A 25,242-nucleotide genomic window follows, 5' to 3' on the forward strand; every position below is an offset into this window, starting at 1 on the left:
AATGCAGGTGTCACCTCCAGCAGTGCTCCGCACCATTCTCCAGGGGCCCAGTTCCACGCGGGCAGTTTCTTGGGGGGGATGATGCTAGCCTTCGTCATAACACTGGCTGGCTGCGTGGGATACAGGTTGGCCTATTCACGCCAGGTGGTGCACTACCGAGCCATGTGAGTAGTGTACTCTCAGCCATGATATCAGGTTATGCTAATTGCTCTATTCTTATTGGTTCTGATCACCTAAGTTATCAGTTTAATATTGTTTCTTTATCATTTGCCAAACTTAATAAAAATCTTGTCATTGTGTTGTTTGAGTTTTGTAAAAATCTACATGATTTATCTTTCAGTGAAGAACACGATGCCATCATATAATGGAATCACTGGTCAGCCTCACTGTCATAAGAAATTGATTTGGATTATGACCTTAGGAGCCCAAGGTCATGCTGTTCCACTGCATTTTTGTTGTTGCTAGTTAATAGCATTTACAGATTTTGGTCCTTGTGGGATTTAGGTGTAATTGATCTTTCTGGATTTTCTTTTTAAAGAAATGGTCAAATAACAGGAAGAATTACAGGTCAAAATTTCACAATTCATTACTGAAAATGTATTCAACATCCTGCTGAATGTTTTATATAAAGTATATAGCTGCATTGTTTACAAACTAAATGTTTGACTTCTTAACTGTGGCCTCAGAATAGGGGTGTATGGTGATGTCAGAATTATGGGTTCACTCATCAAGGCATTCAGGTACCAATGAGATGACTGGAGTTACAATGGTTCAATGTCAAAGTACCTTTAATTTAAAAATGTAATTGGATGACTGAACTATGAGGGTGGTTTCAAAGCACACCCTCCCTATCTCTTGCTTTCATACAACTCATACTTTTGGCAACATCAGAATTTTTATCCCCTACATCTTGAATCTTCATTGATTAGATTTGGAAGTAGCGTTGTGCTACACATTTGTATTTTGAGGTTCCATGGCTGTGACAATTGTCTAGTAAATTCGGTATGCTTCCAAAATGTTATGGTCTGCTTTATCAGACACCTTCCACAGTACCTTACTGTAATGTTCTTTAGCACGTACAGAAAATACTCTAACCTCTATTCTGATCAAATTAAGAGGCTTTGCTAAGTGACTTGAAAAATCAATAGATCAATAGTTGTTGGTTTGCTCAGATTCCTAAAGGGTTGTATAGATAGGTTATTAAAATCAGCCAGTACAACAAAGTATATACTTTATTACAGGCCCATTTTAAAGTATTATGCAGAGATAGAATGTAACAGAACATAAGGTTCTAAGATACATGCACATCTATTAAAAAGAAAGTCATAAATGGATATAAATTCATTCTGTGTGCATTTAGAGATCTAAATACCAATCATTTAACTTGGGTGATTAGTACTACCACTACAAACAGTAAAGTTATATATTGAGAGCCACACTATGCATAAAGTCATGTTTAAGTAACATACACATTTTACGTTCTTTTAAACGTGCAACGCCAGCACTGTACCAACAATTTATAAAAATTCATTGCATTGCTTTCTCCAACACTGTTTTACCTCACTAGTGTTCACCATCAATACTATACTTCTGCAAAATAGATACTACTCTAAAGATACTACTTAGGGTTCTTTTTTCACATATCACGGAGCAGTTTGCCTGATCACAAATTTTGATCATTGTTCACATGGACTGGAAGGGAAAATTAATCTGAAAATGTAGGGATATATGTAGAACATCAAAAACAATAGTACATCAAACCTTACCTAAATAAAAATGCATTTAGAATGTCATCACTGAAACATTACGTAGTGTAGGGGCAATCTTGTAAACATCTGAAAATACACATCTTGTCACTGTATAAAGCAATCGTGACAGTATCGTCACTGAACAGTCCCCTGTAGTGTTTCTCTTTCTACCCCAGTGTAAACAATTCGGAAAGGCCGTTGTAGGTAACAATGCTAGGTAACTTGCTCAACCAATATCTAGTACTGAATCAGTACGGGAGATTGTGACAAACCTGTTCATCAAATATCCACCAATAAGTCATCAGCTGGAGTTTTTTCCATTAGCTTATGCCACATTACACAAAAGAATATGATAAATTATTTTTGTTTTTTTTTGTTTTGCTTTTTTTTTTACAGAAAAAAAAAAGATTTAAAAAATACCTCTTTGGAAGCCTCGTCAAAAAATAAAAATCCTGCCAGAAATCATAACCGATTGTTTCCATTAGTCTACAGCAACCATCATCCATAGGAATAATTCCCAAATCAAATACCATCCAACCACCACTGTCCACCACTACCCCTCAAGACTTGCTTATTTATCCAGCCAAAAACGTAGCAGAACCATCATATCAAGCCCACATCGCTTCCTCAGCATTGTACACCAGTCTGAAGGTCATTGCTCGTAACAGGTCCCAGAGCAAACGCATCTGTACTCCAGTTCACGCTGTTCACAGATTACAGTTGAGCAAAGTCCCTTTGACATGTTGTTCATGTTTGTTCCGTGCTTTTGGCTGTCAGTTCATTGTATACGGTCACTAAACATTCAAAAAATATTAATAACAATAACAAGTAGATACTGGTATACAAAAACAGATTTTGATCTATGGAGACCACTCTCCACTGATTACTGTGTAATAGCATTGATCAGTTCCATGTTTTCAAAGACGTTCGATGATGTCCGCCATTATTAATAAACTGAAGAAATGTGCTGGAAGGCAACGATGTTAGAACGCTAAAAGTAAACCAAAAGAAATCAGCTATAGTGAGATAAACAAATCAGTTTGATCGATCAGACAATAATCAAGTCAAAAAAGGCACAAAAAAAAATATCAAGACTTAAATAAGACCGTCTGTGGTTGGCTGTGGTTTATAAAAAAAAAAAAAGAAATAAAAAAAAAGGAGACTCCTAATTCCCAACATACATTTTTATATAACCTTCGAAAGAAAACTTGATTAATGAAAATGGTAAATAGAAAAGAGTGCGGTCGATTTTGTTCTAAAATATAAAGTGTACTGCATTATCCAAAGATAAAACGTGGCATTTTAGTTGCTCCACTAAGAGATAAAATGATAAAAACTGAAGGCACTTGATTACTGGTTCCTAGTTGGATGCGCTGGCACAGCCAAGCAGGGTGATTGGTTTTCCCCAGGCCACAGGCCCAACCCCTATGATGAAGAGCTCCGCCCCATGATGACCCACAGCTAGAGACACGGTCCTCCTCCCTTTGGTTTGCCAGGTTCAATGTAACTGAAGGTGAGGCAAGAGGATACAGGGGCAGCTGTGGCTGTGGGCTCATGATGGAACCTGAATAGGGTTCAGCACTCTCGACTGAACACGCACGCGCACACACACACACACACACACACACACACACACACACACAGCTATGAGGGAGATATGGGCACTTGGGGAGTCTGTTCATGGGCCAGCCTTGAGGACGCAGACATGAAAAATGATGAACTCTGCTTCTAAAACAGTGTATGAGCCGTGTGTGGTGAGTGTGGGAGGAAAACGCGAGTTCGAAGGAGTGAAATGTCCTTTAAGGGGAGGGGGAGAGGAAGAAAACATCAAAAACAAGTCAAAGCATCTGCACCTCCTTCACAGATTTTACTAGGCAGCAGTTCGGTGTGTGGAAGGGGGTGGCGTGGCGGTGGGCTGCCTATAGCCAGGTGAGGAAACTCTCCTTGTCGATCTTGGTAGCTGCCAGCACAGACTCCATGTCATTGAGGATGTCGGAGCTCAGCGCCTCCTGGAGACTAGGCATGAGTTCCTCGCCCTCCACCGCCATGCTCTCGCCCTCCAGCGTGCCCAGGTCCACGTCGGTACCCGGGATGGCATCCAGGTAGTCAGGGAAACGATTTGGCTGCGTCGCCATGGAAGCAGGACCGAGGGAGTCACCTGGGGGGTGAAGGAGGATGATAGATTTACAGGTCATGTTTGTTGTTTATACTGTCCTAGGCCAGCAAGGGCTATAAAAGATATTTCTTTGTTAGTTGTTCTTTTTCACCCCAAATTTGAGCAGATTTCATTTCAGTTTAGTTCCTCAGGTGATCGCTACCGACCTACAGAGGTAAGGGCTATATGTTTGAAGACAGTGAGGAATGAGTGAGCCACCGAGCAAGACCATTTAGAATTGTTTAAACTCAGATGGCTTTTTGGGGTCTGAACTCATCATCTCTGCCAACGGTGTGAAACCGTAGGTGGCCAAATCACTCGACTGCGCTAGAACCCGAGTCTTATCCTGAATATTTTAAACACTGTACTTGTTTCCATCTCGTCCACGCTGTTGAGGAAGTCGTCTGGAGTGCGGGGGACACTGTAACTGCTCATACTCAGGCCGCTGTCTGTGCTCTCGTCTCTGGAGTGATACGTCCCACTGGGGGGAGAAGATACACAAGAGCAGACACACAACCGTCAGCTCGCCGTAATCAGAGCGTTTTTGTGACCTCATAGGACAAACTGCATTAAAATGATTAAACATGGACTTAGTTCACCACGAGATTCCACCTTGAGTGGCCTATAAAACCCACTATTCAGCCGACTTTGTATAACGTAAACACGGAGAGACTTTATTAATTATACATCCAGTAAATAGTTGGATATTTAGCCTTGGACTGCTCTGAAACCGAGAGCTCTGTGAAAGGTGGTGTCTGGCAAGAGCTTGGGAATAAACGCCTCTCTGTAAACACAGCCTTCACAGGCGCGGGAGACTGGTGAACTGGCTACAGTGAGGGAGGAAATATAGCAGGCTTATACTAATGAAGAAGGCCAGAGAGTTGTGTGTGCAGTGTTATGAGTGTGGCGCCATGAATGGGGTCTTTGTGAGAGCTGCGGCGGTGGGGGAGGGGGGCAGGGGGGGCACTGGTCTGTCTAAGGCTGAGACCGCATGTTCTCACGGGCCATGCTGGCTGCTCATCCACCCCCTCAAACAAGAGGCCCTTCCCGTTAATAGCCACTGGGTGGTGCCCCACACACACACACACACACACACACACACACACACACACACACTATAATGAGTGAGAGGCCCTAAACCCTCCAACTGTCACTGCGACTCACACACAGATGCGTTTCCTGGATAAGACCACAGTGTGGGCCAGTCACCTGTTGAGGAAGGGGTCAGAACTGTTGGTAGTCATGCTGCGTCCGTCCTGAGCCATGCTGGGTGAGGACACTGGGTTCTGGCCGCCCCCGTCCTGCTCCATGCTAGTGGCCAGCTGGTTCCGCAGTGCCAGCTCCTGCACACAACACACACAAACTCCAACATTAATGTTTTTCACCGTAGTGAAGTAACCGTGTAGAAATGGGTCACAGGTAGAGACACTGTGCAACAAGCCGTTTCTGGTGCTTCTGTAGTGGTAAGTGGTTTCCAAAAGGTCAGACCGTCCAGACAGCCAGGGTGAAAACCCAGCGCCGGCTTCGTTTTGACGCAGCAGTGCACCACTGACAGAGACTGCTACTGGAGCTACCGTGTTGCCAACATTTAGATTTGTATTCAGAACTTCCGGCTAAATCAGTGTATTGTGCTGCTCCTTACTGCTACTCTGTTCTTTCAAAGACAAAGAAACAAAGAACTGTTCTGTTGGAGAACAAACAATACAGGTTTTACCATGGCAGGCATGTGAACGTAGAACATTTGAGAAAAAAAAAACTGCTTCACCCACAAGGTGTTTCTTTTTCCCCCCTCAGCAGTTTCCTCCAGGACCTGTTTGAGTGACATGGTGATGCCCATCCCAGCTAGCACGTCATGAGCCACAGATCTGGTTCTCGTTTGCGAAGAATCACTCTCCATAAATATCCTCTGTAACTTTACGGTCTCGGCCCAACTGGGTGGTTTAAGTGCATCACGGGCGCTAAGCTCTTGCTAAGGTGTGGGTTTATTGCATATCATTGAGGACTGGCGAGGGCACGGGGTCAGAACCCTCCACCCCCACCTTTTATTACACACTTCCTATGAGTGAAGAAGTGTAAACAATGACCAACCTTGTAAACAAATGGATGTCGTAATAAACGACAGGGCAGGGAGTGTTTCCCCTTGAATGACTCGCTGCACAACAGATCAGCATTTTGCAGCACAGGGAATAAGTGATTCAGTTATTAAAAGCCTTGGCAGCATCTGTGTCCAGCCTAACCAGCCTAACTTCATTAGTGTGGGAAGTGGTCTGCAACCAGGTCCAGATTGTCCCCTAAAGAGCGCTGTTTGTTTAGTTTGGTGTCGGGGGCGGGGGGTACGCAGGGCAGAGTCAACACTGTGTTTACATTCCAATGGTGGGTGTGTGGGTTGGTGGGGGGGGTTTGCAAGGGGGTGGCCCCTGGCCCCGGCTCCGGCTCACCCCGGCCCCGTCTGCCTTAGGACCCCCACATGCCCTGCTCCTCTTCCGATTCATCACCTCTTGCAATCCCCCGCGTCCCACACAAACATCACTCCACACAAGATAGACAGGCACCCACAGACAGGCACCCACAGACAGGCACCCACAGACAGGCACGACCAAAGAAAATCAGCATTGTGCTGATGGCTGTGATGATCATTTAGCATGCGTCTACGAACGCATGACGGTGTGAGAGAGAGACTTCTGAACGAGGAGCAGGAAAACTGGCTAAAACCTCAACCGTGACAAAACAGATTCCAACACCAAAGCCGCCGTCTCGAGGGGATCGTCTTACAACAGGCCTCTGAAGATGGAGTCGAGCCCATGCGGATATGTGCCATTTCAACAGGAGTGTGTTGGCACCCAGGCTCTGCTGGTGTCGGGTCAGGTGCGTGTGTGTGTGTCTCACCTGAGGTCTCTGGCGGAGCAGTTCCTGGTGCTTGAGCCGCAATCTCTCTTTGTCCATCTGCAGCTGCTGCAACCTCATCTGGCTGTTGCCCCCCAGGAGTGGCGCGTTCTGGGGGCTGGAGGGCAGCGGGGCGCCCTGCTTCACCGGAGCACTCTGGGAGATGCGTTGTTGGTTCAGAGCTGCACACAGGAATGCACACAGCTGCTCACGTGTGCTTACACAAGCGCACACCACGCGAGGCCCATGAGCGCTTGCATAATACAGACAAAAATACTGTACTGCAATTTCTTTTGACACACGACTGCAACGCGTCGTGCAGTAGACCGCAAATACGAAACCTCGATGTAACGGTAAAGAAGTTTGCATTACGTTTCTGGTTCATAGGAATTCAATGATTTCTCAAAACGCCCACAGACGTCTGATCGGTAATCGCCCAGGTCGGTCCACGCACCCCCACCAGACGTCGGCTCAACCACGGTTGAACGCGAGTCGTTCTGGACGTCGTGTCCATAGCGTGACGGACACGACGTAGCCGCCTGCTATGAACCATCAGTCGAGCGGCGTCACTGCAGCGCTACGGTGTTTACGGGCCGCGGTCGGCTCCCACGACAACAAAAGGATCTCGGTGTCAACGTCCGGAGTGAGGGCAGGCTGGGGCAGAAGAACAGGTGTTGCCCCGTGGGGGGGGGAGCGCTCTCATACATGTGAATGAGGTCATGCGTATTCCCCCAAGCCTCCGACAAACGAAGGGACGGGGCGGGGGCCTCTCAGGGGTGTAGGTGTTACTGTAAGGGCAGCAAGCAGCGGCCCTGTTTACTTATGGGGCGGAGCCACCAATGAGAGCACGCCCGTGACGGCGGAGCCACCAATGAGAGCACGCCCGTGACGGCAGAGCCACCAATGAGAGCACGCCCGTGACGGCAGAGCCACCAATGAGAGCACGCCCGTGACGGTGGTGGCGTTGTCATGCGGGGCGAACGTCCCCGCCCGTCCCCATTCAATCAGTGTGTGTTTACACTAACTCAGGCTTCAATGAGGCTCTGCCCTCCTCTCTCCATGGGAATTAGATTGGAGCCACACACACACACACACACACACACACACACACACACACACTTCCCCCACCTTGCCAGAGGCTCTGTATTACTGTGTGGGAATTCTGTGAGTGTGCTGTACGGGGGTGTGTGTGTGTGTGTGTGTGTGTTTGGGTGTCTCAGTCTCCTTTCATACCCTTATCTCGCATAGATATGCGTCTATTGAAGCAGGACCATGGCACCAACAGTATAGCATTTGCAGTTCCCAGAGCAGGAGTTAATGCAGCTAATGAGCTGTTTCATTGAAACCTGTTCCATCTTGCCCCCATTACCACAAAAAGAGCATATTTAAAATGTGAAGCAACTCCCTGTTTTAACTAAATGTTTTCAAGGTTTAAAAAAAAAAAAAAATGAAACAAAACAAACCCAAACCACTAAAACCTCCCCTCCTGATATTCAAGTCTGGATGTGCCTGACGCGTCTGTGACCAGCGTACTGAATGTCATCCATCTTCCAAACAGAGACCACACGCTAGAGGCCCAGAAAGTACAGGAACGGGAAACAGGAGGAGGTTTGGAGTCAGAAATGAATAAATCTGTAGCAAAACTCACAGTTCATGCTAAAGAATCAAGCAAGAGTGAGAGCACACACACACGTAAGTCTATTTTTTGTTCTCTCTCTCAATTTGATCACCTTTAACGTTGAGCTATTCAGTGCTTTGGCAATAGCTGAATTATAATTAATTCAGGCCAATAAAGCAAATTGAAAGAGAGAGATTGAGAGAGAGAGAGATAGATAGATAGAGAGGACTTGCGCTACAAGTCCTTTGTCTTTCACGCTCCTGTGGAGCACAATAAGGGAGTCACAGCCAGTCTTATCAGGCCCGCCATCCTACAGGCATCTTAGCCGACCCCGTGGGGATCCTCCGCACAGGCAGGTGAGCGTAGGGCCACGCCAAGAACCTTCCGGAAGTGCTGGGAAGGAGCGCGGCAGGGCACGTCCCCTTCCTTTGAAGCCTGGGTAAATATTTCTTCCTTAAAGCATCTGACTAGATAAGCTGGAGTGTGTGTTTGAGTGAGTGAGTGATATGAGAGAGAGAGAAGGAGAGAGAGAGAGAGAGAGAGAGAGGAGAGAGAGAGAGCGAGCGCGAGAGAGAGAGAGAGAGAGAGAGAGAGCGAGCGCGAGAGCGCAAGGCTATTGCTTAACCACCTGAGTGAAGTCAGCTGTGTTAGGCAGTCACTCTTTCTGGCATTGAGAGCACTGTGGCTAAAAACAAGATGGCTGCCATATAGCCTACAAGCAATCTTTGTGCAGACACGAAGAGGACTACGCAGTTAATTAGGTTTGATTCGAGAGAGTTGTGTGTTTGGGGGTGTATGGCAAACACTGATGTCACACACTAACAGTTTACATGTGTTCCTCTCACTTGTTTCCCAATAAGTGTGTGTGTGTTAGCTCAGAGCACTGGAAAAGATGAGTGCTCCACAAGCTGGTGACATCACCCAGAACCAGCCAACAAGGTGCCAACCGCCGCACTCAAGTGGAGTGATAGCCCAATCGGAAAAGCCACATGTGGCGCCTGACTGCCAAGCCAAGGTGACGTGGGGCCACTTCCCGGACAGGACCGGCCGTGCCTGGCCCTGGTTCAGGTGGCTCCGCCCCTTGGAGGTCTTTTTTTCAGGTTCCGTCTTGCTCCAGATTTCCTTGCAGACAGTGTGTGAAAAAACAACATAAAAGCTCTGGCCGAGAACACTAGGCCCCGCCTACTTTTTGAAGACCCACCTCCCCACTGCTACCAGCCTATCTGACGAGTGTGTGTGTGTGTTGGGGGGAGGGATTGGGCTTCTTTTTTTTTTTACTTCTCTTTTTTCTTGCTCTTTCTCTCTATTTTTCTCTCCCTCAGACAACTGCACCCACCCCCTCCCCCCCTTTCGTTTGGTCTCTGACTGAAAAGGTCTGGAACAGATTAGGTGCAGGCCTGCAGTATAAAGAGGTCTGGCTCCGGCTCAAACCTGTCTGTGTGTGCAACAGAAACGCTGTCTGCCTGCGCTGGGCCTCATGAGGAGGGGTGAGCAGAAAGTGAGAGTGGGAAGGAGGAGGAGGAAGAGGAGGAGGAGGAGTGTGTAGTGTACAGTTGCTTTTCTAACACAACTCTTCTTTATCACCAATTATCAGAGACTCAAAACGCACCCACGTTAAGCCTGGATACGACAGAGCCAATATGACAAAAGAGCATCTCACGTGCATCATAACGCCAGCGTATGACAAATACGCTAATCATTAAAATCCCTTCGCTGACTGTTCTACAGGTTAGAGTGGCAAAACTGGTCCGCGCTGGGCAAACTCGGACGACGGCACCGGACTCGCTCAGTCGAGAACGCGACTCCGAACAAAACGTTCCCAACGCGTGCGGTGTTGCGCAAGACCACACGGGAACGGCCAGGCAGACGGAGCCCGTAGCTACAACCCCACCCCCACCACGTCTGTAATTCTGGGGCCCACCAGGCTTGTACGGTTGAGACGTCTAAATCTTCAAAGCGCTGGAGGCATGTGAGCGGCGGCTGTGGCAGGACGAGGCTCCGCACGCGCACACACACACACTCCGCACGCACACACACTCCGCCGCTTACCCATGAGCACCAGCGTGCTCACAGCTGCGCGTTACACCATGGCAACCAACTCTGTAATATTACCACTGCTAGCTTTATAACACGCAAAGGAGCCAAAACGGGTGAACACTTGTCTTTCCCCTCACACATTGAGAGAGACTGTGACTGACTGACTGTGTGTGTGAGTGAGTGAGTGAGTGAGACTGTATGTGAAGGAGAAAGAGAAACATGAACACAAAGACAGGGAATCTAGGATGGAGAGAGGAAACATTAGCAAACGCCTGCCTCTCGTTGAGAGTCTCTGACTTAATCCCCTCTGATTAAGTGGGGTGGGGTGCTAAAAAAAATAAAAATAAAAAAATAAGATGGGTCTCAGAAAGACCACCAATGTTTGTCACCATGCCAACAGTTTACAACTCTAAACTATACTAGTGATTTATTTTCCTTTTAAGAGAGAGCATACGATTGAAATGTAAGACAAAATTCCAAAAGATAATATCTGTGGGTGGCAGCAGGAACACTGTATGCACAGGGTGCGTGTGTGTGTGTGTGTGTGTGTGTGTGTGTGTGTGTGACCCCATGAACGTGCAGAGGCATTACATAGCCGAGTCCTGAGTTGGCTAACCTCAGCATGAGTCACGGGAAGTGGGATTTTCAGAGAGCTGTCTCTCTCAAAGACTCACTCACACTCCATCTCTCACCCCCCACCACACACACACACACACACACCCCAGATCTCCAGCCCTGAAAAGGTCATGCATAAACTCACACACTCAACACTAAACACAAAGGGGGAGGGGAAGGGGTTCACCACGCTGACCTTCATCCCCCATGAAAGGGAAGAGGAACTTGGCCGTGCGCTCACCATAACGCGGGTCAAGCCGTGGGTCCAGCCAGGACGTGGTTTTATTCTTGTGGTTGATGTAGTAGATCTCCCCCTCAGCCGTGACGGCCTGCTCCCAGCCTTCAGGAAGAGGTCCTGCCAGAACACATGCGGGTTACAGCCACTCCATCTTTACTGCATACTGCCCACGTTTCATCTTACGCAAGCGACCCCAGACGGCTTCTGTGCATCGTCTCTCTCCGCACGGGTCAGCACTCTCGCTCACGACACACACGCGGCTTAAAGGACGAGGAACGCGGCCAGCCGGGCAGCGCAGGAGCGGGTCTGGTGGTTCTGCAGCAGTGCGGTGGGGACGACGGTACCTACGACCGGGGCGAATTACAAGACCCGAGGCTGTGAGGTCCACAGGCGGCTAAATGATCTGTGAAGCTTCAAAACACTGGGGTGGAGGCCCTGCGGTCTTGACGGCAGTGGGAGGTGGTGGGGTAACGGGGCGGGCGGAGGGGGTGGGGTAACGGGGCGGGCGGAGGTGGTGGGGTAACGGGGCGGGCGGAGGTGGTGGCCCTGCGGGGACACGGGGCACGACCAGGCACGTTTGTGTCCGTCCCCACCCCCACCTACGCATGTCTGCTACTGTACACCACAGCCTACATCAGTACAGCATCAGAATGCAGGCTTCTTTAGCGTCCATATGGCTGAGAAGTGTGTGCGCGCGCGCGTGTGTGTGTGTGTGTGTGTGTGTGTGTGTCCACTGCAGACCTGAAGCCGGGTTTAGGAGGTTCTGCTGCTGAACGGGTGCAGGGCTGCCCGGAGGAGGCTGGGCTATCTGCAGCATGGCCTTGCGTGGGTCTTGCCAGGTGGTGGACTGGTCGATGTGGCTGGAGAAAGACAGACACACACACACACACACACACGTCTCACCTCAGGACAACCATCACAGTTCAGCATGTACACACACATGGCAGGAGATGTACAGTCCAACTACAACTCTAATAACTGCACGTCCAGCATTTTGTAAGCGGATGCAGGTGAGAGAACTTCAGGTGGAACCACACCATTACTCCTCAGACCGACTGGAGAGTTAAACAGTGTTAAAGCAATATGAAACAATGGCATTCCTCCACAAAACTAAAAAAAACAAAACTCCAACAAACGACACTACTCAACAACTCCCCAATTTTTTCTTTCTTTCTATAAATCAGTCTTGAATCAGCTCTGCAGGTAGCTGTGAAATCTTCATAACTGATCAGAAAACAGGGATCCTTTCAGTAGTCCGATTCAGTACTCCCAAGCCCAGGAGAGTGAGGGCAGAACCCCCAGCGGCCCGCCCGCCCCGCGCTCTGTTCCGCTCACCACCACTCGTCTGCCCAGACTAAAAATAGGCCTGTTTTGGGAGTTCGCTCCTCAGACTGGAGTCTGCAGTCGGACGGTGGGAGGAGTCAGGAACGGTGGGAGGAGTCAGGAACAGCGGAGCTCCGTCAACTTTGGCCCAGATTACATGTGATCTTCTCAGAAGCAGGAGAGAGAAGGACCGCTCGAGTGTGACAAAGAACTGAGTGCCTTTCAAGGAAAACCATCTCGGACGCATGGACGGACACACATACATACATACACACACACACACACACACACACTCTACTGTTTATTCAGGCGCTAAACAAAGCCAGGCGGCTGGGAGAGTGCTTTGTGGCGTTTGCTCCTGTGGGGTGTGCAGGGTTCTTCCATTTCACAGCAGTTTGCCACACTTAAAGGTCAGGCGACCTCCTCGACGTGGGCCTTAGACAACCATGCTTGGGAAAACAGGCCTTTCCACTCCATGTCAACACGCAAAACCTTTGCACTTTCGCCTAACTTTTACGGAAGCAAACCTCAAACGAAAATCCATCGTTTTCTGACAAGGAGGGAAGAATTCAAAGAAATTCAGGACAAAATGTCTCCGTCAATACCACTCACCGGGGCAGTGGGGGGGCATTTCTAATCGGCACTTTGTTGCGACCCGCTGCCTGATTAAGATGGAAGGGTAATAGCGGGAGAGAGGAGCTGGGCGTGATGCCGGGCCGGGGCCCCTCCGTGCGGGGCCCCTGCGTGCGGGGTCGTCCCTGGGACTCCTCCCTGCCAGCCCTTTCTGCCGCTGCCTGCTCCGACACTGAAGTGTCGGGCCATTGAGCGATCTGGCGCCACTGTTCTAAAGGCTTGGCCCGCCGGACAAAGCCTCAGACAGAGCTACGACCCCCCGAAAAAGGCCGCACGCCATTCACCACGTCCACCGCTTTCACCTCCGCTTACACGGCTGCCCTCCGGGGCCCATTCAGGACCCTCCGACGAACAAAACATGGCAGGCTGTGGTGGGATTCACACGCGCTGAGCTGAAGCTCACGTCTCTCCCAGCTCGGGCAGGAAGGATCTCTCTCTGCGGAACGCCACGCAAGACACCAAAAGGTGCAGCGGCAAGAGACTGAACAAAACTGGGCTCAGTCTGTGTCCAGACAGAGACAGGAGAGTCAAATATGAGAGAGAGACAGAGAGAGAGAGAGAGAGAGAGAGAGAGAGAGAGAGAGAGAGAGATATGCAGGCAAAGTAAGAAAAGAGAGAGGAAGAGGAAAACTGAAAGGAAAGAGGGAGGGGAGAGTCTGCACTAAAAAGAGAATGTTAGAAAACAGAGGGAAAGAGGAAAAATGAGAGAAAGAAAGAGCATAAGAGTGAGAGAGAAAGAGACACTGACTCAGCACTTCTTTGCTGCCACCCATTTTCAAGCCTCCTCTTGTTTATGCTTTGTTGATCAAAGGATCTGCCAAAACCTCCCCCTGCCCCCCTCACACACACACACACACACACACACAGGAAAAGAGCCCAGTTGCAGATACGGGGGACTGGGGGCCTCTTCAGGAGGGTCATGAGGGAGGGGAGGGAGGGATGACCCTGAGGGGGAAGGGAGGGGGAAAAAAAAAGAGGACACAGAAGGAAAAAAAAAGAAAAGAAGAAAACAACCACGGAAGCAATCCCTCAGAAGTCCACGGGCTGAATGGATCGCTGTGGTCCTGTTACACTTTGTGTCACCCTGCCCCTCCCCCCTCCTCGGCTGCTGGAAACTCTGACAGAGGGAGGGAGGGAACAGGGGGCAGTGTGTGTGTTAGTTTTAATTGGACCACAGGATGTTGTGTGTGGAGTTATCCTCTCTTGGGTTTCAGGAGAAGGGTAGAGGCAGGCAATGCAGCACAGGTGGGCTTTATTACTCTAGAAACCTTGCACACATCAGAGCCCACCCCCTCCGACCAATCACGACGCGTGCTTACGACTTACACACAAACGGTTCTGCGCTAGATATGTAAACCAATCCTGTGCTAGTTCCTTCATCTGAAGGGCTAGACGGAGGGGTGGTGTTGTCTGACACGGGCCCCAAGGGCCCAGTCCCCGAGTTCTGGTTTCCTGAGATGACATAATACTAAGCGCCTGCAAATATACACATAGGCTATCATTTCAGGCCAAAATCTGAGTCAGCCAAACTGAAAAAACAAGCAAAAAACAGCAGCAACACACGCACACACACACACACACACACACACACACACACACACACACACGACCGGGGTCCAGACCCAAACACTTATCGTTGCCCGACTCTCTTCGGCCCACTCGCTCGCGGTCTGCTTCAGGCCAGCGGCCGAGGTGCTCAGGAAAGTCCCAGGAAACGGCGGCAAATTGGAGTGTGTCCAACAGAAACAATGGAGGGCACACGTGGCCATCCAGAAGCATTTCGCCTCTTTTCTACGCTCCATCAGGGAGGAGGGCCCAGGAGGCCCCGGGTTCTCTGCTAAGCGACCGTGGCTATTTTTAATTCCGTTTGTTTATGCTCCGCGACACTGCGCGGCAGAGCCCCACGTGTGGTCTTATATGGCGGCGGTATAGTAGCCCCCTGCTCTTTAACGGCCAGAAGAGGGTTTGGCCAAGGGGGGGCGGCGAGGTAAGGAGTGAGGGGTGGTCGTCGCACAGCGTCAAAGCTGAGGCAGCCCAGCTGTTCATGGGCCGCAAACCGACCCCCAGTGGAAAGAGTACCCGGCGACTTCCTGAGGAAAGGCACCACACGCCGGCCCCGGAGGGCCACCAGCTGGGAGGCGTCGGAGCAGCTGGACGAGGGGCGAGTTCTTCACCAAGCTCAGAGATGAACGGCTGAGGGGTGCCAGGGATGGATCGAGGTCCTGGGGCGGGTCTTGAGAAGAGTGAGTGTGTGTGTGTGAGGGACAGAGGAAAGAGCAACGAGTCCTCTACTGCCCCTCTGGAGTGAACAGCAGTACAAATGGAGATGGGTCTTCAGACTGGGTGGCAGCAACACACACACACACACACACACACACACACACACACACACACACACACACACACACACACACACACACACACACACACACACACACACACACACACACACACACACACACACACACACACACACACACACACACACACACACACACACACACACAAAAGCAGTAGTACTCTCAGGGGGTCTCTTTCTTTCAGGTTCTCTATCCAGCTGTCATCACCTCAGCCTTTGTGGAGGAAATGAGTGAGTAGTGAGAACTCCAGGGGACAGTGGGGGTAGTGAGCTCACAGCACTGGCCCTGGCTCCACCCACAGCCTTAGGCCTAGCCCCACCCACGGCCTTAGGCCTAGCTCCACCCACAGCTCTGGACACAGCTCTGATTGATGGCCCAATTATCAGGGGCCTGTTTATTGTGCGGCTGTTATTTATAACAGCAAGGGGGGGAAAAAGGTGGGGGTAGGCGGGACCTCTCGGGTTCCTCACTGCCTGTTTAGAGCTGTTTTACAGAACTGTGTGTGTGTGTGTGTGTGTGTGTGTACACTCACCCCCCACAGAATTCACTCTTTATCAAGCGTGTGACTAAATTACGAACTGTGTTGACTCACGCTCTTTACAGCCCTCTTCCCTGGAACTGTGACTGGAGGGTTTCTAAGCGAGCCACCCACTCACATCCAGCACTGACTCAAGACCAGACCTTCTCTGCTTTGACCTCAGAGTCCATGCCTCCGCAGGGCTACCGAGTAGTGGGCGGTCCAGCAGTGAGCACCAGGATGCACAGGGCACCTCCCACCAGCAGGCGTGTCTTTGTGAGCCCAACTCCCACTGCCTGCCTGGACTTCCGTCAACGCGACATCATCAGCAGAGATTACTGGGTGACCTGCTGAACCCATGGGTTGGGTTAAGGCTCGTCTTTGAAGCAGGACACGCATGGCACAGTGACCCACTAGCCTCTCCAGGGGCAGGGAGCGGCAGGGCTAAACTGGGGAAGAGCACTCTGAGGAGGGACCAGTGAAAAAACTATTTTAAAAAACCCAAAAAGTGTGGGCAGAACCCAGGAGAGGAGAGCACAGCTGACTGTAAGGCAGGTAGTCCATGGGAACTGCAAACAGCACTCAAAGGAAACAGCAGTTAAAAAGTCTGCTATTCAGAACTGACGCGGGGGTGTACTGATGTCTGACGCGGGGGTGTACTGATGTCTGGGTTAAAGGCGTTTCCCCCTAGCTCTCACACACACACACACACTATATAGGCAACCACACAGTCATTAAGATCAGTGTGTGTGTGTGTGTGTGTGTGTGTGTGTGTGTGTGTGTGTGGTCAACAAACCAAAAAAATGTGAACAACTCTATGCCAAATGAATTGGTTTTTACCATGGAAGCAATGCGATTTAAACTACAAAGCGGTGGAAAGTGCTAAAATGATTAAAAAATGACTAACAATAAGACATTTTGACGCTACATCCATTTCCAACATGAATTAACAGCATAGAACTAAAAATGTAATTTTCTTCAGATGATGATTTTAGCATCCCAACCATGTCATTTAGGACTGGTGTTTTGGAGGGAAGCCATTTTGAGCACAGGCCCATCAGGGCTGTAGGCGCTCATGTGTACGTGTGTGTGTGCTGCACAGAGTTGGTACAGAGGGAGGTCGGCCTGGGATTCAACCCGGCACTGCACACACTAGCGATAACAAACTCACACTCCCTCCCCAGGCCTCCACACACCAACATGCTACAAATGGAAGTGTGGAGAGATATGGTCAAGCCAGATGGTTTAACAGTCTGCAGTTAGCCCAACAGCTGATCTCCCAACAAGCCCTTACACTACTGCAGAGGTGCACTGCACCGGCACAACCAGTTCCTACGTCTCAACGAACATTTCTTTGATTTATTTTGTGATCTAAAGACCTACCGTTCATATATAGTTGCTTGTGAATTAGTGTAATTCCAAAATCCACTAATTCCATAATTTACCAATGGCACGTTAAATTAGGCCATGTCATTCTGCTCACAAACATTGTTTAGGGTGCACACAAGGCCAGAAAACGCTGTTTTCATTCAAGTCCTAATGATAAAGGCTACATAAGGAATTAAGGGGCCTGTCCATTGCGTATGGTTTATGAGGTTTGTGGCCACAGTGCGAGAGGCACAGTCTGGCCAATAAAAGCCCTTGCTTCCCAGTATCTCCTTCCCAGCCACACCCTCCTCACCAACATGTGCAAGGCCATCACCTGACACACCTTCTAACGTCAACACAACTGCCCCCGTCCTGCCTCCTGAGCCGACAGACCCTTACACAGAGCACCGCCTAGACCTCCTCCCTGACCGACACCACCCAGTCGGATGTTGGCCTCCGATCTCCTTAGCAATTTCTCTTTCTGTTCGTTTTCCAGAAGGTTACACCATGAAAAGATCTCACCCCATACGTTATCTTCAGTCACCTCAAGGGTAGAAACCCTCTCTGCTCGAATAAGGAACACCTTTGTAAAGCTGATTAGGAACAGATTTTTAAGAAGAGGGTGGGGATGTAGGATGGGGTGTGAGTGGTTCCCATCTCAGTAGCACACTTGCCCTCCTGCCCTGACCAGCCTGTAGGGCCAGGGCCCCCAAGGGCAGCAGCTCCCGACCTCAGCCTGATCTGGCTTTAATAAAGACAACGGAAGCCCTGATTAGCCTGCTGTGTTCAGCCCGAGTCTCTAAATTAGAACCCTTCATTAGTTTATGACCCCGTCCTGAACACTTCTGCCCTGTAAAGGCCTTTCCCCCCTCTCTGCTCTGGAGGGGGGTTGCCCCCAAAACGATCTCTGCACAGGCGGGCGAGAACTAAACAGTGCCCCCCCCCCCCCCCCCCCGGTTATAAATCAAAGCTCACAGCAAACTGCTGGGCAAAAAAAAGGATAGGTCAACACACCATGTTGACCTCTTCCCACTCTCCTCTTCAAATGGGGTTTATAATGGAAACCGGCAGACACGGGAAGGGAGAGACAGAATACTGAAGGCTGATAATCCACTTCCCTTTATCTGTTTGGGGCCATCAGAAAAGCTGCTTCACCCCCACTAGGTTCTAAAGTTTGTCAGGTGCTTCGGTCTGTGCGTTCACTGGTCCTGGAACAGCGAGTATCCTATGGCACTTCTGCAACTTTAATCTCAAGCAAGGTTAAAATTAACACCAGAACATTAAAGTAAAGGAAACTTTGACCTCTGAGTACCCATCCAACCTTTTTTGTCAGGTGTTTATCTGCGTGTTCACCTATTACTGGCTAGTTCAAATAAATAGCCAATGGTGTCTGGACTGCATAACACCATGGTTTTACCAGCAAAACAAAGCCAGAGATAGAATGTCAGTCATTTCTCTCACACTGCTGTCTCCAAATCGAACTCTATTCATGTCACGGTCGCAGGTCAAGCCTCTACAGCTCAGTGTCAGCACGATGTGTGTGCATGGAGTCCTGCTCCAAACACAGGTCCCGCTGACCAGAAGCAGGACATGAAAGACCAGCGCGGTCACGAACACGCAAAAGCAAACCTCCTGTTTACTGCGATCTCTGAACTTGGAGAACTCCACGGGAGCGAATAAGACAGAGAAACAGAGACTGTGCGTGTGTGTGTGTGTGTGTGCGTGTGTGTGTGAGCGAGAGGGTGTGAAAGTTTGCAAAGGGGGGGTGGAGACGGTGGGAAGAGAAGCACAGAATGAGGGGTGTCCTCAGAGACTGGCTGGCTGTCAAATCATCCAACCATCTACACTGTCCCCATTTATAAATAGGAGAGTGTGGTGTGTGTGTGTGTGTGTGTGTGTGTGTGTGTGTGTCCCCTTCACACAGGGTTCTGAGGCAGCCGGCACACTCTGCAACCCATATCCTGTGTCTACACTTTGATACACGATACTGTGTAAATAATTTGGAAGCCAAGAATTTTAAATAAATAAAAAAATAAAATTGTGTCTAATTTTTGTGCATACTCGTCCATTTCAATATGCATCTGAAATATTGCACACCAACATTAGTACTCAAAATCTTTGACACTTACAGCCCCTTTGCACCTCTTTGGACCTCACATGAGGGAGACTGTCCACAGAGACAATTAACAAGTCATTGACAAATCACATCAGTGTCCTGTGGGGAGGTCAACTTTAAAAATGGAGACAATATGAAAATAAGGCTCGCATCTCTCTCGATGGCCCAAACAGGGGGGTGATCGGGGGATGGTGCAAGTCTCGGACACTCATTTGTGCGTTCAAGCACCCAATGAAGCAGTGGACAGACAATGCCCACACACAGACAGGAACTGGCCAAGAGACCAAGCGTGTGTGTTTGTGTACACACTCGAGAGGCCCTTTTAAAAATGGCCAACACAGGCCTTATTCTTCTCATGCGTATGCACCACTCTCAGCAGATGACCGTCTAGCCCTTCGGAACTAGCCTTCCCCGTCTGATGCAGGCGAGGTTGGGAGGTGTCCAGATACCAGCCAGGCTGCTGGGACGGGTCTGAGCGAGCAGTGAGCCGCCCCTCCCCCTCCAATCCCAGAGCCCCCTGTTGCACCACTCCGCGCAGAACGCCGAAGCCAAACGCAGCAGATGCAGTCCAGATGTTTTGCCTCCAAACATCTGGCTTCAAAAGCTCGCCTTTTCATCCCAGTCAATCTGAACTTAATCACGTTCGTCCAGAACCGACTGGTCAGATGGGTCATCGATTTCAAAACCCCAAAATCGTCATTTAGAAAAAGAAAAAACACAAATGCGGCACGCACGCGAGGGGGCAGACAACCCGGAGCAACAACGAAAAATAAATGTAATAAAAACAAAACACATGTAAACTAATTTGGTCTCTGGCATTAATATTTTCCCCCAAGATAATACAACTCAAACAAAGGCATCTTGCTTAAGGTCACAGTATCAATCATTACCAAAACAAGCCCAGGACACGACAGTCAGTCTGTAGTTGGAGAGCAACAGAACCTTGACCCGTGTCTCAGAGTGGGGACGGTGGCGTTGTCCGTCTCCCGACTGGGCGGCCTGAGCCCTGTAATGGGGCAGATGAGTTTAGCAGTCCTGCCCGTGTTCCACTCTCTCGCTACACTGGCTCTTTGTTCATCGCTGAAACATGATCTGCACAGGCGTTGAGCGCGTGCGCACACACCCACACACACACACACACACACACACACTCAGGAGCATGAGCACCAAGGATAACAGCACAGCTCTGACCTATCGGAGAGGCCCTGCATTTATAGAGATCGAGGAGACCGGCTCCATATAAGCCTGACGCAGACTGCTGCTAGCATTTATTGGGCTCACTGCGTACCTCAAATCTAGGTAGGCCATAACAAATCAACTATACATTGAATTGATGGGCACGGCCACCTGGGTGGTCCGTACCATAGCTAACGGGACGGGGTGAGAAAAAACAAAATACCACACCAAAAAAAAAACCCAAAAAAACAACCCACACATTTTTCTTGTGCCGTTACCTGTGTTCTAAAGGGTAGGCAGGCTTGCACTGTATTGTAGATGTACATATTGAGCACAGCATAGGTGACCATGCAGGATGGTCAGTTCAGAGGTGAAAAAATCTCAACGTCTGCATGCAAACCAGACGAGAGAACTCAGAGGACACAGGAGACACTCTTAACTCACACCTGTGCGAACACGCCACATAGGGACATGCCTGCTTCATCCCCCGGTTTACAGTAGTGCTGCAGCTGAGTTAGGCTTCCGTTTCTGGAGCACAGCGTCAACATTTCCCATCAGCACAGTTGCTGTCTGGCTAACACTTGCAGAAAAGCCTCGAAGGTTCGCAGGCCTTCCTGAACAGACCGTCACTTAGATTAGTCAGTCAGGAAGAGGGGAAAACTAATGAAATCAAACAAACCAAACAAACAAAAAAACAAAACAATAACCCCAATAAATCCCAAAAACCTGCAACACGTGACACCTAAATGCTGGTCGAGATGCAAGATCAGAGCGAATCAAGCATCTTAAAGCACTCACTTGAGGAAGTATCTCTGGCCCGAAGCAGTCTTGGCCATCTCCCAGCCTGGAGGAAGAGGTACGTCGTCGGGTATCTCGTAGGAGGGCTGGCGGAGATGCTGAGGGGAGGTGCCTGCTGGGGTCATGCCAGTCAGCGTGCCGGGCGAGACGGCGCCAATCTGCAGGGAGGCGGGTGAGGAGTGTGCCCTGACATGTTGGGGAGTGAGGGTGCCGGCCGTGCCTGCGTCCGTGCTAGCCTGGGGAAGACGGCAGGATCAACAGCTCGTCAAAAAACAAAAAAACAAAAACATCAACACACAGGTGTGTGCTTCAACAGCACTGTCGAACACAGGGATGTAAACAGACCACACGGATGGTTAATGGATTGAAGGTTTGGCAGCTGCATTACGGAAGGCTTTTGCAAAGGACAAAAAAAAGGGGGGAAAAGTGAGTGAAGTGACTCACAAAACAGTCTGAGTCACACTGCTATTCCAGTAGATCAAGATGAGGAGAGAATCCACGTGAGGTGGGTCAGTTACATCATCATAATCAGACACATTTCACGGCCACATGCCAAATGCGCGTAAGACTACACAGAAGCACAACACTCTGAATTCAGTATGTAAATACATTTTTGACAGTACATTTGTGTTTAACGTTTGAACAAGGTTGCATTAAGGACCAAACACCAGCGAGTACCGTACATAAGGAACCGAGTTCCCTCTGGTTTGGCCTACTCCTGGCTGTTAAGCTGAGGAGGGCCGAGACAGGAAACAAGAGGCCCGTCCTGGGGAAGCTCGTAGTACTGTGGACAGGAGTGGAGCTTCTGCGCATGCGCAAACGAAAGAAGTCGCCAAGTTTTCCGATTAAAAACGCTTTCTGTTACCAAAAACAAACAAACAGCCGTTTTGCTGCAGTCTGTTGACATTTTCTCCTTCCATCGACTAGGGAAATATTTACATTTAAGCTGGCAATATCAGTTATATAAACTACAAATAATTAGAAGCACTGGCGTTAAAATGTTTACAAAACGCACATCAGCTAGTTATGACAAGCTTTTGTATTTTGCTGTGAACTCGGAAACATGATCATAATTTTTATTTTTCTGTTATTTACTTTTGTAGAAATTTACAACCCGACTTGCGCATTTGTGAAAACTTTTCTAAGATTAAAAAAATTGTTCAAAGGACCAGTTTGTACTCGGTGTGTGCAAATGCTTGTTCTGAGCGTACAAAACGTGCACAAAAAAGTTTACCAATTGAAATGATGTGATCAATAGACCACAGAGAAGTTTCAGAGACATGGGGAATAGTCTGTGGTTTCTGGGGGGTGGGGGTCTTACTTGTCTGGAGTGGGACTTTGGCTCTGGCGGCTTGAAGAAGGAGTCTGGTAGCTTCCTCATCCTCATGGGTAGAGAGGGGGGTACGACTGCATTTTTCGGGTTCATAACAGCATTAAATAAAGCTTCCAAATCGGTCTCCGAATCACCCCGAACATGGACGATTTGATGGCCGGCTGGAGGGTTGTGCTGGCTTGGATCCATGGCTCCAAAGAATAAAAGACAAAAAACTCTGCAAAAGCGTTGTAATTTTGACTGAAATGCTCAGAGTCTGTAGAAAAACACGTCAAATGCAACCATACATTCCCAAAGCACGAATCTACAAAACCCCGAATCTGGTCCGTATGTCTGTCCAAAGTGTAGTGGTAATTATCCAAGTCTATTTATTTTTCTGCTTTCCGAGGACGCGCCGACAAATCTGAAAACGCGCATATCTACCGAACTTTCTTCGTCAAACTCCCACCAAAGTTCCCATCGAAGTTTCAGTCGGTATCTTTACGACTTTTCCCAACTTTACGGACTTCAAGCTGAGACATTGGAAGAAACTGCAGGCTGCCGCGAGTCGAAAATCACTGCGCATTCACTACCCGAACTTTTTTTTCTCAACTTCTTCTCAAACTTTGGGCAGGACATGAAAGTTGGTGACTCATGTGACCGCTGACTCAGAGAGGGCGGGACGTGGTGTCGCGAACCGGGCCGAGCAGGAGGGTTTAACAGCCTCTCCTCTAACGTGGAGCTCATTTTACAGCGCTAACGTCCAAGGTCTGCACACAAACGCTCCACCACTATCTGCCTTCTTGCCTATCTATGGCAATTTACAATAACTTTAAATAACACGCATTTGCACAGGGTTAGCATGTTCCACTTTCCCGAAGTAAACCGCCCGAACTTTATTTAAAGGCATTAAACACGTTAATAAGTAGCATTTAGTAAGGACAAACGATTAAAAAGTATTTTAAACAAAATATATGTCTGTTTTACAATGTGAACTAGCCACAGTAAACATACGTGTATTTGACAAATTAATTTATTCATGCTAAAGTTTTAGACAAACTCGCATCAAACAATAAACACACATGCACTATTTTTATAACAATAATTTTTCTTTCTCTGTCGCGCCGCGGAACACAGTTTCATTCGGTTCCCAGAATTGTCATGCAAATCATTTTCCTGTTGCATTGAGGAATCATTTAGTCAAAGCTCCGTGTCTTTCCCATACATCCAACCAGTGAGTGATTATCAAGTCTTATTAATCCTCTGCGGGAACTGTAATGGCATGAAGAATCCACTTGAAAAGTTGCCTTACACTTTCCCCTTTTGTCCATTCGCTTTTCGGTCTCTTTATAAACTCTCTACTCTGACCCAGACACTAGACCAACTAAACCCGTACCAACCCAGCTTGATTTGGTTGCAAACGTGTAGTTTGCGAACGGACCGTGTCCATATAAAGAGCAATGGCAATATATAACACGTTGCAAGTCATTGATTTGATTTGCTACTGTTAGAAATATATAAATTATAACAATAAACTAAGTAAGAAATAAAATAAAGTAAAACAAAGTCGAAATCAGTCATTTTTACTCAGATATTAAAATGTAGGGCAAACAGTAAGAACAGAAGCCAATTAATTATCATCTATGTCACATTGCTGGTATTGAAACGTGCTTTTCTGGGGATGGTCGTTTCCAGAGTGTGATTCTTGGATCAGTAATGAGCTGTAAAGTTCCCGGGGACCACGGCCATATCTAAGCTCTGCCCTGGAGGCTTTGCTGCCCAGGCCCGGGAGGACCACCCACTTGGTCCTTGTGTGGTAACTCCATCATTTGGTCAACATGTCACAGAGGTTTTTCTCTTAGTCTTATCTCCCGCTCACAATGGCTTCAATCACCTTTTGTTTCAGTGTTACATTTTTATCGCATTGAAAAAGTATTAAGGCTTATTGCTGTGTAGGTTGAAATTGTATTACTTATTTGTTATTCGTATTATTTTTGTCGATCTTTTTTAGTTTCTTTAAAAAACATTTGATTTGCTATTGGGTTACAGAAAAAAACAAACACGTATTTCTTCTAAAATGTGTAAAATAATAAATTAAAAAAAACAATCGCATGATTTGTTCCCTTTGTCCTTGTTATACTGCCTAATATGTACTGACGTGAACCCAGTCAAAACCATTGGTCAAAACACTGGAATATTCTTCATTAGATTAAAGAGAGAAGACACATAGGCTAAGAGCAGTAAACATAATTTAAAAAACATATGATTACTCAGATTCCCCAGTGCAAAAAGGAGCAATGAAGAATTTCAAAATGAAGAATTGATTAAGGACCATGAACATAGCT

At 48.4% G+C, this 25,242-nt stretch overlaps 1 protein-coding gene across 2 annotated transcripts; it reads right to left on the reverse strand.

Annotated features, from left to right (window-relative positions):
• Positions 1 to 1,214: 1,214 nt before the first annotated feature.
• Positions 1,215 to 23,536, reverse strand: yap1 (Yes1 associated transcriptional regulator). Of its 2 annotated transcripts, XM_076990387.1 has the most exons (8): positions 22,907 to 23,529; positions 21,586 to 21,821; positions 12,036 to 12,154; positions 11,298 to 11,411; positions 6,790 to 6,968; positions 5,113 to 5,246; positions 4,272 to 4,384; positions 1,215 to 3,906 (listed from the first exon to the last, which is right to left on the reverse strand). In XM_076990387.1, exons 1-8 carry the CDS (start codon positions 23,105 to 23,107, stop codon positions 3,668 to 3,670), a joined length of 1,335 nt encoding a protein of 444 aa, XP_076846502.1. In that variant the 5' UTR covers positions 23,108 to 23,529; the 3' UTR covers positions 1,215 to 3,667. The 2 variants fall into 2 exon arrangements, with proteins under 2 accessions (XP_076846502.1, XP_076846510.1); XM_076990395.1 differs by lacking the exon at positions 11,298 to 11,411 and having other exon boundaries at positions 22,907 to 23,536.
• Between the last annotated feature and the right edge of the window lie 1,706 nt (positions 23,537 to 25,242).

Source organism: Brachyhypopomus gauderio, chromosome 2, assembly GCF_052324685.1.
Source record: "Brachyhypopomus gauderio isolate BG-103 chromosome 2, BGAUD_0.2, whole genome shotgun sequence".
Lineage (NCBI taxonomy): Eukaryota > Metazoa > Chordata > Actinopteri > Gymnotiformes > Hypopomidae > Brachyhypopomus > Brachyhypopomus gauderio.